The sequence below is a fragment of the Esox lucius genome, chromosome 1 (genome assembly GCF_011004845.1).
Source record: "Esox lucius isolate fEsoLuc1 chromosome 1, fEsoLuc1.pri, whole genome shotgun sequence".
Lineage (NCBI taxonomy): Eukaryota > Metazoa > Chordata > Actinopteri > Esociformes > Esocidae > Esox > Esox lucius.
This window is the reverse complement of record NC_047569.1, coordinates 24,275,641-24,294,440: the sequence shown is the minus strand read 5'-3', so window position 1 is coordinate 24,294,440 and position 18,800 is coordinate 24,275,641. Positions and strand designations below refer to the sequence as shown.

The 18,800-nt window shown below is 40.7% G+C and overlaps 1 protein-coding gene across 1 annotated transcript; it reads left to right on the top strand.

The window, feature by feature from the left end:
- The first annotated feature begins 645 nt into the window (after window positions 1–645).
- Window positions 646–8,814, top strand: sdhdb (succinate dehydrogenase complex, subunit D, integral membrane protein b). Its single transcript, XM_010893676.4, has 4 exons — window positions 646–758; window positions 2,217–2,327; window positions 3,514–3,664; window positions 6,879–8,814. The coding sequence occupies exons 1-4, from the start codon at window positions 710–712 to the stop codon at window positions 7,042–7,044; spliced, it is 477 nt and encodes a 158-aa protein (XP_010891978.1). The 5' UTR covers window positions 646–709; the 3' UTR covers window positions 7,045–8,814.
- The last annotated feature ends 9,986 nt before the right edge of the window (window positions 8,815–18,800 follow it).

The window sequence follows — 18,800 nt, the reverse complement described above, 5'->3', positions numbered from 1 at the left end:
AAAGAGTACTGGAAATATGATTTATATCTGGGTTATGACTCAGAAATAGGGAGGGATGGATGTAGTGGACTCACAATCAGCCATCACCAAGACTTAGGGAGAAATGTAGTGGAATAAGTAAAGATGCCGTCTGGGACTTCTGCATATAACAGAAACAATTTAAACCTGGCATATTGGACTGGATGTGTAATATATGTTGTTTATATTTGTGTTTTATTTAAGTAACATTTCTTTTATACTTCAGTTAGTTGTTAAATTTAAATGCAAGACACTTTGATGACAATTTCCGAGGACCCGTTTTGGCTAGACAGCGGAGCATTACAAATACTTGCCAAAAAAACCTTTTTTCTGCAAGTTTCGCCATTATTTGGATCCATATAATACCTCAAAATCTTGTTGCGATCCGCAAAACTGAAAAATCAGGGACTTCCCAGTTAATCTTGAACGCGCCATTAGGTTTGAGCTAAATAATAGGATAGGCTAGATTAAATATACATATAGATGTTGTAATATCTCTTAGGTTTGATGTATGATTTTTATATTTGTTTAAATGGAAATAACCTGTTAAACCAAGAACAAGCAAACAATTAATCATAGCTTGAATTAAACTACAGTTTACGTATTAGACGAATAGCATCCGTAGTTGACAAAACCCCAACAAATCAGCTACCACATCCGGGTTAGACTTACGACCTTGTAGTGGATCGTTATGGCGGCCATCGTAAGGATAAGTTCTCTCTGCCACAGAGGTGTCAAACGTAAGTGTTTAGGTGTACTTGCCTGTAATTTAACGAATGTGTATTTTTTATTATAATTTCTGGTTTAGTCAAATGAGCGTTATACTTAGTAATCTACTGTACTGAACTCTGCTGTTCAAGTTCAGTGTTACTGTACATGCGCAGTGAGTTGCTATCTACATCTAGTTAGATGTTCCGTTACAATTAAGATTGGCAAGTTGTTTATGTACATTATTGTAGTTATGTAATGTTATTTGGCTCTAAACCTTTCTAAAATGATTGAAGTCCATCGCAAATAGTAGTTATTACTGTACTCGAAAACTGCTAGCTAGCTTCGACCTCACCTAAGTTCTGAGCAAGGACTGATAGGTTTAATTTTATTGTTTATTCGGACGCCTGGCTGGCGGATTGATGATATATGGGTGCACACTTGTCATAGGTAGACATAAAATAAATGTACTAACATTTTAGCCGGACTCGTAAAAAAAAAAAGTTTCCCGTGAACGTATGTATACAGGAAATATCTCTGTACTTTATTTACCAGCGGTAGAATTTAGTGTACCCTTCGCCAACAGACCTGTTAACAATCAGATTTTCGGCACATAGTCCCACTCAATGAGACGTTCTCTTGTAAAGAGCTCACTGCTGCCACCATGGTCGCGAAATAAATGTAATTAATTTAACCAAGTTGAACTCATTAGAGGGAGACAACCTGGGGAAACATATTTTTAACATGTTCGTTGATTGCAAGGATATGCTTTCAGCTACGACCAAATAAAGTAACCAGCTATATTGCGAGAGTTCTTTGTCAATGACTGCCATCATAATTATTCACGTCGATTCTAAACTCATAAGTATTACTGTAGTTTTAGGCTTTGCTGGTGAAGAACCAGGCACTCAACATAATCTTTCACTTGTATTATTACATATAGGCAACTCATCTATCAATCCCGCACACTAGTGGCCTGAATCAAATTTTAATATAGCATGTAAACACAGCCTGAATCTTTAAAAATACTGGTTGTGGAATTGAGTTCAGCTGCTTGTGTAAACACAGACCTTTTGTATTTTTATTTTTTTATAAACAAGTTTAATGAATACAGACAAAAAAAATCCTTGCTTAAATAATAGTGTGTATATGATGACCTTTGATTTGATTGGGCAACAAAACGTTTATTCAGTGTTTTTATTAGACAGTATTTTCAAATGTATGAATTGCGAGACCATGCTTTTAAAGGAAGAACATAATTTTTTTTGCCAGAACATTGATCATTCTTGCTGACTGAATTTAGTTTACTCCACATCTGCCTTTTTTATTTAATTTACTTTTTGGAACAAAGCATGTGTGGAAATGTATTACAGTATAGCCTTATCTTTTGGTTTGTTGCATTGTCTCATTTTAACCCAGTTTTTATTTGAACAGTAGAGTGATTGATGTTGAGTGATGCAAATCATCAATGGCGTTGTATTTTCTTGCAGCTCTGTTTCATCGCAGCTCTCTTCTCCTACGACCCCTGGGAGTACAGCAAAAGGACCAAGATCGTCCCTACCAGTTGACCGCTAGGATTCATGGATCCCCTTCTCTATATTGTATGATTTATTTTCTTACAGTTTGTTGCACGTGAAGGTTAATAATGAGATTTTATTATCCTTGAGTTAAACCTACTCTTCCAGAGTACTGTGGCCATGTTAGGGGTCTAATTAAGTACAGACCAGGCTACATATAAAAATAACTTTCAACCAACACAATTGATTGAGGCCATACAAAGTTGCATTGTCTCTTTTTAAACCATTCATTAGATTTAGTTTAAAATATTAAGAATTGGTTGTTGTTTCTGGTTTGTGATTCAGGTCTGTGACTAAGGAAAGACCAAGGCTTGCTTGAGCCTGCCTACTATCTGAGATTCAGAGTTGCATTCCTTCACCAATTCTAAAGACTACATTATATTGGTGTGGTGTGAACAGTGCGGAGAGTAAATGTCACTCAGAATTATGAAGGTTATCTTCACAACAGTATACATTGCTTCAGTTCACCACACAAGCTGTGTACACTGTAAGCTTTAATTTATTTAATGGTGTTTCATCCATATCAAAAACCACTAAGGATTTACTTAATCTTTTGTACATAGTCCCCCCCATTTTAGAGCGCCATAGGTATTTGGACATGTTAACATTATGTACAACGTCTTGTTTAGTATTTCGTTGCATATCCCTTGCATGCAATGATTACCTGAATTCAGCGAGCCATAGACATGCTCAGATGCTGGCTATCTTCCATTGGCTCTACCAGGCCTGTACTGCAGCCATCTTTGGTTCCGGTTCTTTTCCCCCCTTTTTATTCTAATCTGGTCTTTAACACATGAAAGGCATGATCAAATGGATACAGATCAGGTGATTGATTTGGCCAATTAAGAACTTTCCCTTTTTAGCTCTCTAATACCTTTTGTATTACTATGGCAGTGGGATTGGGATCAGTGTCCTGCTGCATTAAGTGCCGTCTAATCAGTTTCGATTCAATTTGTGTGATTGACTTGGCCAAAAAGTGGAAAGTTCATGACAAAACACAAAAAAAATATTTGTACCCTATACACATTAGTTGTTTTTACATTCTAAAAACATGTCAAAGATGTATATTTTTTTTAGTAGGCCAATTTGTCTGACTGGTTATAAAAGGCATGCATTTGATTCAGTGATTCATCTTATTCCCCTGTCCCTTAAGAGGTAAGTTCTGCGTGTGGATGTATGTTTAATAATTTTATATTTGGCCTTTTTGCAGCTGGCTCTGGGTCCAAAGCTGCCTCCCTGCATTGGACTGGAGAGCGTGTGGTGAGCGTAATGCTGCTGGCTTTGGGGCCTGCTGCTTACTACATTCCTGGCCCTGCTATTGACTACTCGCTGGCTGCTGCCATCACCCTGCATAGCCACTGGTAAGAAAACGGTTTTCCCAACATTTGTATGACGTTTCATAGGGTTTACAGTTTTCTGTCAAAAAATAAGTTAAATTATGAAAATAATGGAAAAGTGCGATCACATGTATGTACATGACCTTTCTGCTCTTGTAAATAAGATCTAAAGTAACAATTAGCCTATGTGTCTTTGCATTTATTTTGCTTACATTTACAAGAGCATTTAGGTGAGTGAAATGTCACCCTGGGTCAATATGCAATTGCTAGACCAATGACTAAATGGAAGTGGCAGGATTTAGTACAAATCCTAGTCATGTGTAGTATTAAAACCCTTCGGTATTTGTTTTGGGCACTTGGAAATCCTCAGAGCATGTCCATCTAATAAAAACTAGCAAATTCAGTTGTAAAGCTAGTAATTGTTTTGAAACATGATGCTTCAATGGGAACAATGGCAAATATTGAAAATGTGTCAACATTTCATAAATCATTTTTAGTCATTGTTGCACTGTCTGAGGTATTGTCACAGTTCAAATTCTCCACTTGCTTTGAAGCATTATGTATGACATTGAAATTCATGCAGTCATTTATAATTTGTGGAATAATTAAAATAATTTAGTAACATTTAAAAGAATCTGGCCCAGCAATAAAGTTGGGAACCTCAAATCAATTGACATGCATTCAACATGTGGGTTTATACATTCAATCATACTTTTACATGACATCTATGCCAAGATGAGTAGGCTAAATAACAGAATACAACAATTACCACACATGAAACTATAATTTACATTAGTTCTCGTCATTTAGTAGGTTGACATCTTTTCTAAACATTAAAATACGGCATAACCTGAATGTACAGTTACTTACTGTTTTAGACTTGTGTACCATTCTGTGAAGTGTGTGTAAGCAGGTGAGTTTGGCACAGGGATGTGCCATATTACAGGCAATTCTGATTTGAAATCCTGCAATGCATGTAACTATACAGTATGTTCATCTTAAAGCTCTTCATTTTAATTTGGCTTCATTGCATGCGTTGCACATTTTCTAGTCTGCAATCTTTCTTCCCATTAATTCCTCATACCATAGGCTACTTGTGCATGTGGAATTTGTTTAGTCGAGCAATGCCTGATGTCTAACTGCATTCCCTTTGTTACTAATGGATCATGCTATGTCAGAGTTCACAAATCCTATAATTCTCCACAACAGAAACTTTGTGAAAACTGCTGTAGTGATGCAGTAGTTGTCTGTGTTCCTCAAACTCTACATCAGCTATCGTTAAAGCTGCCTGCTCTCCGCATTGTTTTCCCATTCGCTGTTCCTCAATTAGTATGTATATAGTACAGATTCATTAAGCTTGCTGGAGTTCTGGATGAATTATAAAATAATAAACCTAATCTCTCTTCAGCAGGATTTGTGTTAGATGGGGGATAAAAAATAAACGTAATTTTGTTTAAAAGGAAATACCCTTAATGCTAATTTGTGTTCAGATTATTTTAAGTACTAGACATCTGGAAACGGCAAAGAAATGCTTAACCATCTTCATATTATATAGGCCTAGTCCGATATACAAATGATGCTTTATACTATAAATCAGCAGAAAATCAGCAGAAAAATGTATCCCTTTTTATCTCTCGAAGATTAACAAGTAGTATTTAAAGGTTTAATTTTCTGGTTCCTCATTTAGACCTTTTGGAGAAACTGAGAGACTCGCCTCAAAGGTTTGAGTAATTTGCTAATTTTAACTAGGGATGAACCGATTTATCAACTACCAATCAGTAAAGGCAGAGTATAGGCAAATTCTATTTATCGGTAGTTTATTTCGGACTGATTGTGCTTTCCAGTGTTTCTGCTGTGTTCATTTTCCAGGGTTGTTCTGGCATAACTGTAGCCGCCGCAGCAAGAAGAAAATGCATTCCTGACAAAGTTTTTGTTGGACACATTTTGCATTTTCTTGGTACATAGTTAGTCTGTCGAGTTACAACACTGTTATTCAAGTTATTGAGCTCCTGGTGCTATTGTATTCATGAGTGATTTGGGAAACAGAGCACACTGTCCTTGTAGTCAGAGCCAGCCAATTAATTGCATGGTCTTCAGTAGAGGTGCCTCTCTGTGACTCAGGAGCTGTCCCTGGTATAGGATGGATTCCCAAACAAGGGGATATGAAGCCTGGGAACCTCTTTAACAGCTGTATTATCTTTTCAAACTCTCCTGCATGTTCTGCTACTACTAGTGTTGCTAGAAACCCAGCCTGAAAAACAAATAAATTTACCTGTGGAATGCTAGGCGACTTCTCTGTACAATTATAAACAATTATCAAGTAACAGTTACTCTCACACAGTAACTGTAACAATTCTCAGTCACGCTTGCCATATCCTGAAATAAATTATAATACATTGATTTAAGCAATAGACAATACAGATGGAAATCTAACAAAACTGAAAAAACACATGGTAAAACTACAGATAAAGATGCAGTCCTCAGATCATAACATTGTTCAGAAACACAGCTATTTTAAAGAAATTACTACTTAAAAAATTAATCCAAAGACCACCAAAGGCAGTTAAAGCAATTTTGACAGTTAAATATGTTATTTAATGCATTTATATCCAGATTGTATAATGTTCATTCCAGAAATGGAATGTGCATTGATCATGTAGTTGATACTTTTTCCATTCATAATCAGACTTATTTTGGACAGTTTTTTTTTGGTTTGTTTGTTAATACACTGCTCAAAAAGATTAAGGGAACACAGAATCATCTCCGTATAACACTAAGTAAGTTAAACTGAGTTAAACCATCCACCGTCTCATCAGGAGAATGCCCCGACGTTGTCTGGAATTCATACAGGCACGTGGGGCCATACACACTACTGAGTCACATTATGAGTTGCTTTGATGAAATTCACACATGTTGGAACAGCCAGTGATTTCAATTGTTAGTTTGTTATTTGGTGGGAGTTAAAATCCAGCCCTCAGTCGGTTGGTGATTTTGGTTTCCATTGACCTCTGTTACGTCATTTTGTTCTCAACGAATTACACAATGTACAGTAAAAGTAATATATTTCCTTCATTGAGACCCGATGTGTGATTTAAGTGTTTCCTTAATTTGTTTTGAGCAGTGTATATTTTATATATACACTGTAATCTGGATAGTAATTAGTGGGAGAATAGGATTAATGATGTAATATTGTAGTTTTAATCTGTCTTGCGTATTTCTTGTATTGTCTTCTCTCCAGGGGGATTGGACAAGTGTTAACAGACTACATTCACGGAGAATCAAAGATCAAGGTGGCCAACGCATGCCTGTTCCTGTTGTCAACTGTCACCTTTGCCGGTCTTTGCTACTTCAACCACAATGATGTGGGCATTTGCAAAGCAGTGGCCCTCTTATGGAGCAAATGATTGGACTGAAGCTTCGGTTGAGCACTGAGACACCAACATTGTGTTCTAGTATGATTGTAAACATTCAAGGGATTATATGTCAATGATATAAATACATCATTTTTGGCTATTACAGTGATTCAGTTGTTTTAATTGTAGTTCATGTTGTGTTTGGGAGACTTTATAGAGGTATGCATTAGGCATCAATGGGTCTCTCTTTGGCATGCTAATCATTTACTCCTCTTGATTTTTATGATCTAGGCTAAACACAGTTATCCCCTGACCTTCAGACCTCTATCAAACACACAACTATTTGCTATAATTTGTTAAATGTTATACCTGAGTGTTTCCCCCCCCCATTTGTTAATGAATGTTAAGATAGAAATGTATTGTGTCATACCAACTCATGTTGGTGGAATAGACCGTGCTGTCATGGTTGTTCAATGCATTTCTATCTGCAATGTTCTAAACACCAAGTACAATTTGGTTATCAACCTGGTAATATTCCAAACAGTTACGTAAGGCTTATTATGCAAGGTTTTGACAGTAATTTACACATTTGGCCGGATTTCTTTGGGGGCGGGATCTGTATATTAGCATCGTTTTAAAGTGTCATGGACCATGCCAACCACAGCACCGCAATCTGCAGTAGGCTCTCGGACCCACAACCTGGGACAAATATATTATGCTGAATTTTGGTTCCTCCAGTATGACAAAATCTCTCACCACATCTCTCTGCACCTACTTTGACTTAAAATCATCATAGAATAGTTGGGTGATACAAATGGCAATCCTTGTCATTATCATAAATTGATGCAAGAACAATAAAATTGAACAGTTATTGCAGTTGATTTATTAACCTTTAACTACTTGTTTGTTTTAGCCATCACCCAGTAACACATTAGTGAGCTTGCTTCATTTCCAACTTCACATTTCTCTAGTATAGTCTAATTGGAAGTAACAGTTTCAGCGGTATGGTCATTTTAAGTTTATTGTACCAGGTCAATTATGTAGCCATTGCAGTCTTATGTCAGTCACTAATCTAAATACCTTATACTGCCCCTTGAAGGCCAAATAGCAGTCATTAATGTTGCTTAGTGCTACAAATGTACGTTGCTTGACCTTTCATGTCCAGTTTGATTGACAAGCAAATGGGTGTGACCAGTGGCAGTATCAAAGTCATAATAGCTGTACTGTTCTGAACCTCAGGTTCATTCAAAAGATGTTATTTTATAAAATGTTCATCATTCTGAACTTTTTCACCTTAATAAACACATCTCTAGGTTAAGCATCCAAGCTTATTTAAAAATCTGTGACAATATCCTTGTTTTGTAATGTGCCTAATTTACCAATGGTGTGCTTGGCATCATATTCCTACTTGAGTATCTGTCAAATGTAACTTTCTTAACTCCATTTCTCAACATGATCCTGTGTCAGCAGATGTTGTCCAAGTGTCCACAAGTGAAGGATAGTTGCCATTAAATATTCTATATAACATTCAGCAAACACTAAAGGTGCATTCACTTGGCCAAAATGGCAAAGAGCTTTATTTCTGAACTCTTCGGCAGGAAGTATTACAGTATGTTTTTGTGTTAAGAACAATGAAGGTCTTGGTGTTTGTCCTTATATTGGTCATGTAAATGTCTCTGAAATGGCTTTGAAAATTCAGCTTTGTTTGTATTAGGTTTCAGTTAACTATCCAAATCTGTCATGTCCAATTTTTACATATTTTGTTTTGTGAAAAATAATGCACCTTAAACCTCATCAAAATAAAGTGGATATTATGTACAATGTAGTTTATTTTATTGTAATGCAGGGTACTGAGAAGACAATCAGATTTGTACACTTCAGACATTTCTGCCTGTGAGAGTGTTCTAATGGTTTTGAGCAATTCCTTAAAAAGCTTTTAGTCAGCCTTTAAGTTATTCCTTAAAAATGTGTTAGAAAATGTGAATGTGTAAAATGAGTCAATTCATGTGTGAGCTCTGCATCATTAAAGAGCCCTCTAGTCACATAATCACATTAAATTGACAAACTCTGAAAGCACTTTTCAGTAAGTGACCTGACCCTGTCTCTCACCACTAATCACAATCAAATTGAATTGGTGTGCAGCAGGTTGCTTTGGGAGGGGGATGCATTTCTTTTTAATTGGCTGGAAGTGGTTTTCCACTAATCACAATCAAATTGAATTGGTGTGCAGCAGGTTGCTTTGGGAGGGGGATGCATTGCTTTTTAATTGGCTGGAAGTGGTTTTCTCTCATTTTGCCTTCAAACCAATGATTGGTTTTCAAGGTGGGAATTTTCATCTGGAAGAAGGTTTCTGATGGATTGGTGTTACCAGAGATTCTTTAAAGGCCCAGTGCAGTCAACTATGTTTTTGCTTTTTATTTCTATATTTCCATTCTTTGAATTTGATATCACAATTAAATTGTAAACAATTATGGCAAATCTCTTTAGTGTTACCTAACCACTTCCTCCACTGAGTCCTCCTTTGTTAACAATTAAAGTTACTTTCTGGATGAAAACTTCAGTTTTATTGGAAATAATGAGAGGTTAACATGTTTTGTTGTAGCCTCTGTAACCATTCATTATAATAAGATATTTGACCCAGGTCTGTAGTCCAAAGAAATTTTTATTGTACTGTTACATCAAAAAAGCTATACCCATTCAAACAGTTTAATTGGTACATGGCATCATTCATTTGTAAAGCATTTCTTTCTGTCACGAACAGGTAATTTGAAGTCTGTTTTAGGTTATTATATCTAGACAACGTTAATTTACTTTTACACTGCAATCAATTACATTATAAAGGATGACAAAATAACAAGGATTAATCAGTATTAGGTTTCTCAGTGACCATAACTAGATTTCTTCATGCTGAATAAGGTTTGGCTAGGACTGGCTGTTACATTACCACATGTTATTATGTGTACTTGTCTTGTGTTCTCCTCTATCTTTCACACATCAGGTTCCCCTGGATTGGTCCATCCCTCTGTCATTCTCTATTTGTCCTCTTGTTCCCAGTTACTCATTAGCCAATCTACTTACCGACCACTTGTCAGCTGCTTACTGCACCACCTTTTTAAATACAGCCTTGGAAGCATCCAGAGAGGAGCTTCATTGTTGATTTTAGGAGACATTGTTGCCACATCTTTCTTTAGTCTGCATAGTTACATTTTATGTAACCTTGGTTGTATACAGATCTCCTGTGTCTGTTTTGTATTTATTGTTATTAATTTAGGATTATTAATGATTGTTGTTTTATTTGGGGAGATTAAACAGGTAAGATGCCCTGGGGTCTGTACTTATCCCGTAGGCGATTTTCTGTTAAATGCATTAGGTTAAGGGTGAGTGCCACCCCCTGTCAGTTTGGTTAGTCAGCTCCCTTGTTGTCTAGATGGGAAGTCTTTGTTTATTTTTTGTCTTCGGCACTGCCTGCGTTCCCTCTCCATTCGTTTGAGTGCTGGTGGTTGACACCCTCATTTGTTCATTTGCCTTATTTACAAAAGTAAAGACCACCCTTTTGCAATCTCCTATACTTGGTTTCTGTGTCCATCTTTTGGCAGTATTATGTTGTGGCACCTAGGAGCCACCCTGGACCTGCCACTGGGCCGTAACACCGATTCAGGAATGAGTTCAAACAACAGGGCAGATCAATGGCATGTGAAGAAAGGCTCAGAGAAGTTGACCACCACTAACCTGGCTGGAGAGAAAGATGAAGACCAAAAAAACAAACATAATTAACACACACTTATGGAGACCTATATCATTATGACAAACTACAATAGAGACATATAAACATCTCAGGAAGTTCCCTATAATGCTGTCAAAGACAAGCAGTTTTAAAAAAAGCCTAATTCCCCACTCAGAGTACAAAGCTGGAGGGGATGTTTTGTGCATGGATGATTTGTTGTGGGAATTCCCTGTATTAACCAACAACTATTCTGATTTTAGTGCTGGGAAATGCCAGGGTCCACACTATATGATATTATCATAGTACTACTGTGCCTGTACAATATGATAACATTTTCACAATTCTCAAAATTCTACGTATTGAGTATCAGTACTGGGATTTTCAAACATATATCTCACTACAGTATGTTGCAGGGACAATTGAAAAATGAAAAAGCCCTGACAATATAAAATGGATGGAAGTGGCAACTTTGGTTCAAATAAAGGCTGAAATCAAGATCTTTTTTTAACCTTTAATAAAAAGAAATAATGGGAAAACAAATGGATAATTTCTCAGAAAAAGAATACAAGAATAATACAACCTCAATCTTATACCTTTAAACAAGATTGAGGTCATGGGACTGATTGCACCATTCCAGGTGGGTATGTGTCAAAAAATATGTTGGTATTTGACATTATCCTCTCTATCCTAACTACAGCTCCTGTCCCCCTGAAGAGAACCAGCACCATAGCATGATGCTGCCACTATGATGCTTGACAGGCAGTCATGTGTACTTTGGTTGATGAGATGTGTTGGCTTTACATCAATATACCTTTTGGAGTTAAGGCCAACAATTCGTCATCAGACCATAACACATTTTCCAACATGTTCTTGGAAGACTTAATGTGTCTTCTTGCATAGTGTATACAGGCTTCGATAAAACATTTTTTTTGAGAAATGGCTTCCATGCTAACACTTTACCCTACAGCTCAGACCATTGAATAATTGAGCTCTCCTGTATACCATTATAGAAATTCCTGGAGATCCTTCATGGTTGCCGCTGGCTTATTGTTAGGCCATGGTAAGCTTTCTCCACACCCTGATCTTTGAAATGTCCTAGTTGTGCCACGTTGCATACATGTCTTATTGATAGTCTTCAGAGTGTTCTATAATATATGTAATACCTTTGAGCTCGTTGTGGACCATAGCTACCTCCTCAGTAGCAAGCATGTTTATTTATATAGCACAATTCATACATAGAAGCAATTCAATGTGCTTTTCAATGAAAAAAATATATAAAAATGCAATAGAATAAAAACAGATTGTTAAAATTCACTAACCACCCTCCTGGGAAACTCTCCACCCTGGTATCTCAATCCTTGCAGTCCAGTGCTTGGATGAACCCATCAGTCCCTTTGTGAGAAAATCTCTGCATCAATGTCTTACCTGGCTGTCTCCAGGGGCACATTTATGCCATGTCTGTACAGTGGATATAAAAAGTCTACACACCCCTGTTAAAATGCCAGGTTCTTGTGATGTAAAAGAATGAGACAAAGATAAATCATGTCAGAACTTTTTTCACCTTTAATGTGACCTATAACGTGAAGAATTCAATTAAAAAACAAACTGAAATCTTTGAGGGGGAAAAATAAAAAATTAAAAACTCACAATAACAATAAGTGTGCACACCCTTAAACTAATACTTTGTTGATGCACCTTTTGATTTTATTACAGCACTCAGTCTTTTTCAGTAGGAGTCTATTAGCATGGCACATCTTGACGTGACAATATTTGCCCACTCTTCTTTGCAAAAGCGCTCCAAATCTGTCTGATTGCTAGGACATCTCTTGTGCACAGCTCTCTTCAGATCACCCCACAGATGTTCAATTGGATTCAGGTCTGGGCTCTGGCTGGGCCATTGTAAAATGTCAATTCTGGTGAAGCCATGCTTTTATGGATTTGGATGTGTGCTTTGGGACGTTGTCGTGCTGAAAGGTGAACTTCCTCTTTATCTTCAGCTTTATAACGGACGCCTGAAAGTTTAGTGCCAAAATTGCCTGGTATTTGGAACTGTTCATAATTCCCTCCACCCTGACTAAGGCCCTGGTTCCAGCTGAAGAAAAACAGCCTCAAAGCATGATTCTGCCACCACCATGCTTCACTCGGGGTATGGTGTTCTCTGGGTGATATGCAGTGTTGTTTTTGCGCCAAACAGATCTTTTGGAATTATGGCCAAAAAGTTCAACCTTGGTTTCATCAGACCATAACACATTTTCCCACATGCTTTTGAAGGGGACTTGAATGTTTTTCTTTGTAAGAAAAGGCTTCCGTCTTGCCACCTACCCCATAGCCCATTCATATGAAGAATACAGGAGATTGTTGTTACATGTAGCACAGAGCCAGTACTTGCCAGAAATTCCTGCAGTTCCTTTAATGTTCCTGTAGGCCTCTTGCAAGCCTCCCTGACCAGTTTTCTTCTCGCTTTTCATAGTTTGGCGGGACGTCCAGTTCTTGGTAATGTCTCTGTTGTGCAATATTTTCTCCACTTGATGATGACTGTCTTCACTGTGTTCCATGGTGTATCTAATGCTTTGGAAATTCTTTTGTACCCTTCTCCTGACTGATATCTTTCAAGAATGAGATCCCTCTGATGCTTTGGAAGCTCTCTGACGCTTTTGCTCTGAGATGCAACTAAGAAAATGTCAGGAAAACCCTAATAGAACAGCTGAACTTTATTTGTGATTAACCAGAGTCACTTTAAATGATGGCAGGTGTGTAATGCATTTTATATTCATCCTTTATTAATTACAGTTTCCAAAACTGTTTACTGCATCACCCTGGTATCTCAATTCTTGCGCTCCAGCACTTGGATAAACTCGTCAATCCTTTTGTGAGATAATACCCTGCATCAATGTCTAAAAAGCAGCACAATAACTTGCATTATCCATCATCAGCAGATTGTTACATTTAGACAGAGAATATTCTTCTGATAGCACCAGAAAAGAACCGGAGTCATGTGCTCTGTTCTCTTGGTCCTAGTTAAAATTCTAGCAGCAGCATTCTGAATGAGCTGCAGCTGTTTTACAGTCTTTTTTGGGAGTCCAGTTAAGAGCCCATTACAGTAGTCAACCCTACTAGATATAAAAGCATGGATGAGCTTCTCTTGGTCTTTTTGGGACACCAAGTCCTTGATTCTGGCTATATTTTTAAGATGATAAAATGCTGTTTTGGTGACCGCTTTGATATGATGGTTGAACATAAGATCTGAGTCAGAACACCAAGATTACGCACTTGGTCTCTGGTTTTTATGGCCTGAGAATCCAGCTCTTTCCTAATAATAGTTATCTTATTGTTGTTGCCAAACACAATAATCTCTGTTTTATCTTTGTTTGATTGTAGACAACTTTGGTTCATCTAGGTATTTATGTGGTCTATACAGTGACACAGTGAGTCTATTGAGCTGTTGTCATATGGTTCGAGAGCCATATATATTTGAGTATCATCTGCATAGCTATGGTAGTTAATGTTGTTCTGTAGAATTTGGCCCAGAGGTAGCACATAGAGATTGAACCGAAGTGCTCCGAGAACTGATCCCCGGGGAACTCTGCATGTCATAGCCACCCTATCAGATTCATGATTGCCAATGGTGATAAAGTAACTCCGGCCATCTGAACCAATTAATGACTGTCCTGGAGAGTCCTACACAATTTTCCAGCCTGTCTAGAAGTGTTCTATGATCCACAGGGTCAAATGCTGCACTGAGATCTAATAGAACCAGAACTGTTATTTTATCCAGATCAGTATTCAGACCTATATCATTTAAAAATTTTATCAGAGCCGTTTTAGAACTGTGATGAGGTCGGAATCCTAAAATGTGTCTAAGAGACTGCTTGAGTTCACAAAATTGCAGAGTTGATTGAAGACAACCTTCTCAATGATATTGGTTATAAAATGCAGATTTGATGCAGGTCTATAGTTGTTCAATATAGATAGCATCCAGTGTCCTCTTTTTCAATAGAGGCTTAATGGCAGCTGTTTTTAGAGACGTTGGGAAAATGTCTGATTGCAGAGAGCCATTAACTATTTGCTGTAGATCCATTGTTATAGAGGTAAAAATAGCTTTTAAAAAGTCAGATGGCAGTGTGTTGAGACAACATGTGGATGCTTTAAAGATGCCGAATTGTTTCTTCTAGGGATTTTTGATCAATTCTATTAAATTGCGACATAATAACCAAGTTATGTTTTGGTGGTCGTAGTGACGATACAGTGTCCTTGTTAGACTGTGTAGTTCTGATGGTCCGTCTAATACTTTAAATTTTTTCACTAAAGAAACATGCAAATTCATTACATTTCACAGTGGCCGACCATGGAAAATAGAGTGCGGGCATTACTGATATTCTTGTATGCAAACAATAAACCTATTTACTGCATCCTCCAGGAACAGCTGATTTTATTTAGGGCCAATCAGTTCAGTTGATGTAAAATGACAGCAGATAACCTGTCTAAATTATTTCACATGTGGTTTAATGAAAACATATGTACAACCCCTATTATAAAAGGTGTGCACCCTTATGCAACCGAGACATTGACCGTTTTAGGTTATTCATTTCCATCCATCCATCCATCTTCTTCCGCTTATCCGGGGCCGGGTCGCGGGGGCAGCAGTCTAAGCAGGGATGCCCAGACTTCCCTCTCCCCAGACACTTCCTCTAGCTCTTCCGGGGGGACACCGAGGCGTTCCCAGGCCAGCCGGGAGACATAGTCCCTCCAGCGTGTCCTAGGTCTTCCCCGGGGTCTCCTCCCGGTGGGACGGGACCGGAACACCTTCCCAGGAAGGCGTTCCGGAGGCATCCGAAAAAGATGCCCAAGCCACCTCAGCTGACCCCTCTCGATGTGGAGGAGCAGCGGCTCTACTCTGAGCTCCTCCCGGGTGACTCTCACCCTATCTCTAAGGGATCGCCCAGCCACCCTGCGGAGAAAACTCATTTCGGCCGCCTGTATCCGGGATCTTGTCCTTTCGGTCATGACCCAAAGCTCATGACCATAGGTGAGAGTAGGAACGTAGATTGACTGGTAAATCTTCACCACGACAGACCGATACATCGACTGCATTACTGCAGAAGCTGCACCGATCCGTCAATCTCCCGTTCCATCCTTCCCTCACTCGTGAACAAGACCCCTAGATACTTAAACTCCTCCACTTGAGGCAGGCACTCTCCACCAACCTGAAGTGGGCAAGCCACCCTTTTCCGACTGAGGACCATGGCCTCGGATTTGGAGGTACTGATTTTCATCCCCACCGCTTCACACTCAGCTGCAAACCGTCCCAGTGCATGCTGAAGGTCCTGGTTAGAAGGGGCCAACACGACAACATCATCTGCAAAGAGCAGAGAGCAAAGAGCAAAGAGCAGAGACGAAATCGTGTGGTCCCCAAACCTGACACCCTCCGGCCCCTGGCTGCGCCTAGAAATTCTGTCCATAAAAATTACAAACAGAACCGGTGACAAAGGGCAGCCCTGCCGGAGTCCAACATGCACTGGGAACAAGTCTGACTTACTGCCGGCAATGCGGACCAAGCTCCTGCTTCGGTTGTATAGGGACCTGACAGCCCTTAGCAAAGGACCCAGGACCCCATATTCCCCAAGCACCCTCCACAAGATGCCGCGAGGGACACAGTCGAATGCCTTCTCCAAATCCACAAAACACATGTGGATTGGTTGGGCAAACTCCCATGAACCCTCCAACACCCCGTAGAGGGTATAGAGCTGGTCCAGTGTTCCACGGCCCGGACGAAAACCACACTGTTCCTCCTGAATCCGAGGTTCTACTATCGGCCGTATTCTCCTCTCCAGAACCCTGGCATAGACTTTCCCGGGGAGGCTGAGAAGTGTGATCCCCCTATAGTTGGAACACACCCTCCGGTCCCCCTTCTTAAAAAGAGGGACCACCACCCCGGTCTGCCATCCCAGAGGCACTGTCCCCGACCGCCACGCGATGTTGCACAGGCGTGTCAACCAAGACAGCCCCACAACATCCAGAGACTTGAGGTACTCAGGGCGGATCTCATCCACCCCCGGTGCCTTGCCACCGAGGAGTTTCTTGACCACCTCTGTGACTTCAGCCCGGGTGATGGACGAGTCCACCACTGAGCCCTCATCCTCTGCTTCCTCAATGGAAGACATGTCAGCGGGATTGAGGAGATCCTCGAAGTACTCCTTCCACCGCCCGACGACATCCTCAGTTGAGGTCAACAGCTGCCCACCTCTACTGTAAACAGCGTTGGTAGGGCACTGTTTCCCTCTCCTGAGGCGCCGGATGGTTTGCCAGAATCTCTTCGAGGCCAGCCGATAGTCCTTCTCCATGGCCTCACCGAACTCCTCCCAGGCCCGAGTTTTTGCCTCCACAACCACCCGGGCTGCAGCCCGCTTGGCCTGTCGGTACCCGTCAGCTGCCTCAGGAGTCCCACAAGCCAACCAGGCCTGATAGGACTCCTTCTTCAGCTTGACGGCATCCCTTACTTCCGGTGTCCACCACCGGGTTCGGGGATTGCCGCCTCGACAGGCACCGGAGACCTTACGGCCACAGCTCCGAGCGGCCGCTTCGACAATGGCGGTGGAGAACATGGTCCACTCGGACTCAATATCTCCAACCTCCCTCGGGATCCAGTCGAAGCTCTGCCGGAGGTGGGAGTTAAAGATCTCTCTGACAGGAGACTCGGCCAGACGTTCCCAGCAGACCCTTACAGTACGCTTGGGCCTGCCGAGTCTGTCCAGCTTCCTCCCCCGCCATCGGATCCAACTCACCACCAGGTGGTGATCAGTTGACAGCTCCGCCCCTCTCTTCACCCGAGTGTCCAAGACATACGGCCGCAGGTCAGAACAATAGAGTCCCCAGTCGGAGCACTTTCCAGCACCCCTCCCAGAGACTCCAAGAAGGTCGGGTACTCTGCACTGCCGTTCGGCCCGTAGGCACAAACAACAGTGAGAGACCTATCCCCGACCCGTAGGCGCAGGGAAACGACCCTCTCGTTCACCGGGGTAAACTCCAACACATGGCGGCAGAGCTGGGGAGCTATGAGCAAACCCACACCAGCCCGCCGCCTCTCACCATGGGCAACTCCAGAGTGGTGAAGAGTCCATCCTCTCTCAAGGAGTGTGGTTCCAGAGCCCAAGCCGTGCATAGAGGTGATCCCGACTACCTCTAATCGGAATCTCTCAACCTCACGCACTAACTCAGGCTCCTTCCCCGCCAGCGAGGTGACATTCCACGTCCCTAGAGCCAGTTTCCGTGTCCAGAGATCGGGTTGTCTAGGCCCCTGCCTTCGACTGCCGCCCGATCCTCTTTGCACCGGCCCCTTATGGTCCCTCCTGTGGGTGGTGAGCCCACGGGAGGGCGGCCCCACGTCACCCGTTCGGGCTGAGCCCGGCTGGGCCCCATGGGGGAAGGCCCGGCCACCAGGCGCTCGCATTCGAGCCCCAACCCCGGGCCTGGCTCCGGGGTGGGGCCCCGGCTGCGCCATACCGGGCGACGTCACGGTACTCAAAATTGTATTCTTCATTAAGGGGTTTTGAACCGCTCTTAGTCTGACCCGTCGCCTAAGACCTGTTTGCCTTGGGAGACCCTACCAGGGGCATATAGCCCCAGACAACATAGCTCCTAGGGTCACTCGGGTACTCAAACCCCTCCACCACGTTAAGGTGGCAGTTCTTGGAGGGGGGTTATTCATTTTTGAAATGAATGGTTATTCATTTGTTTTTTCAATAATTAAAAACAAATGGATTAAAGGTGAACAAATATCTGACATGACTTGTCTTCATTTCAGTCTTTAATTAAACAAAAGCTGCATTTTTTATAAAAGTGTGTAGACTTTTTATATCCGCTTTAGGAGTGTCACTGTCATCACAGAGTCATTGCTAGTGTCATTGCCATAACATTGTCAAAACATCACCCATCTGTACTCATCTCAAACATGGATTATAGTGAAGTAATAAGAAATTCATCTCTACCTTCATTTATTTATTGATACAACCTTGATAGTCATTTGTGAAGTTTTTAAGGGAAGGATTTAACCTTATCAAATGTATCGGTTGCCAGAGATAAACCT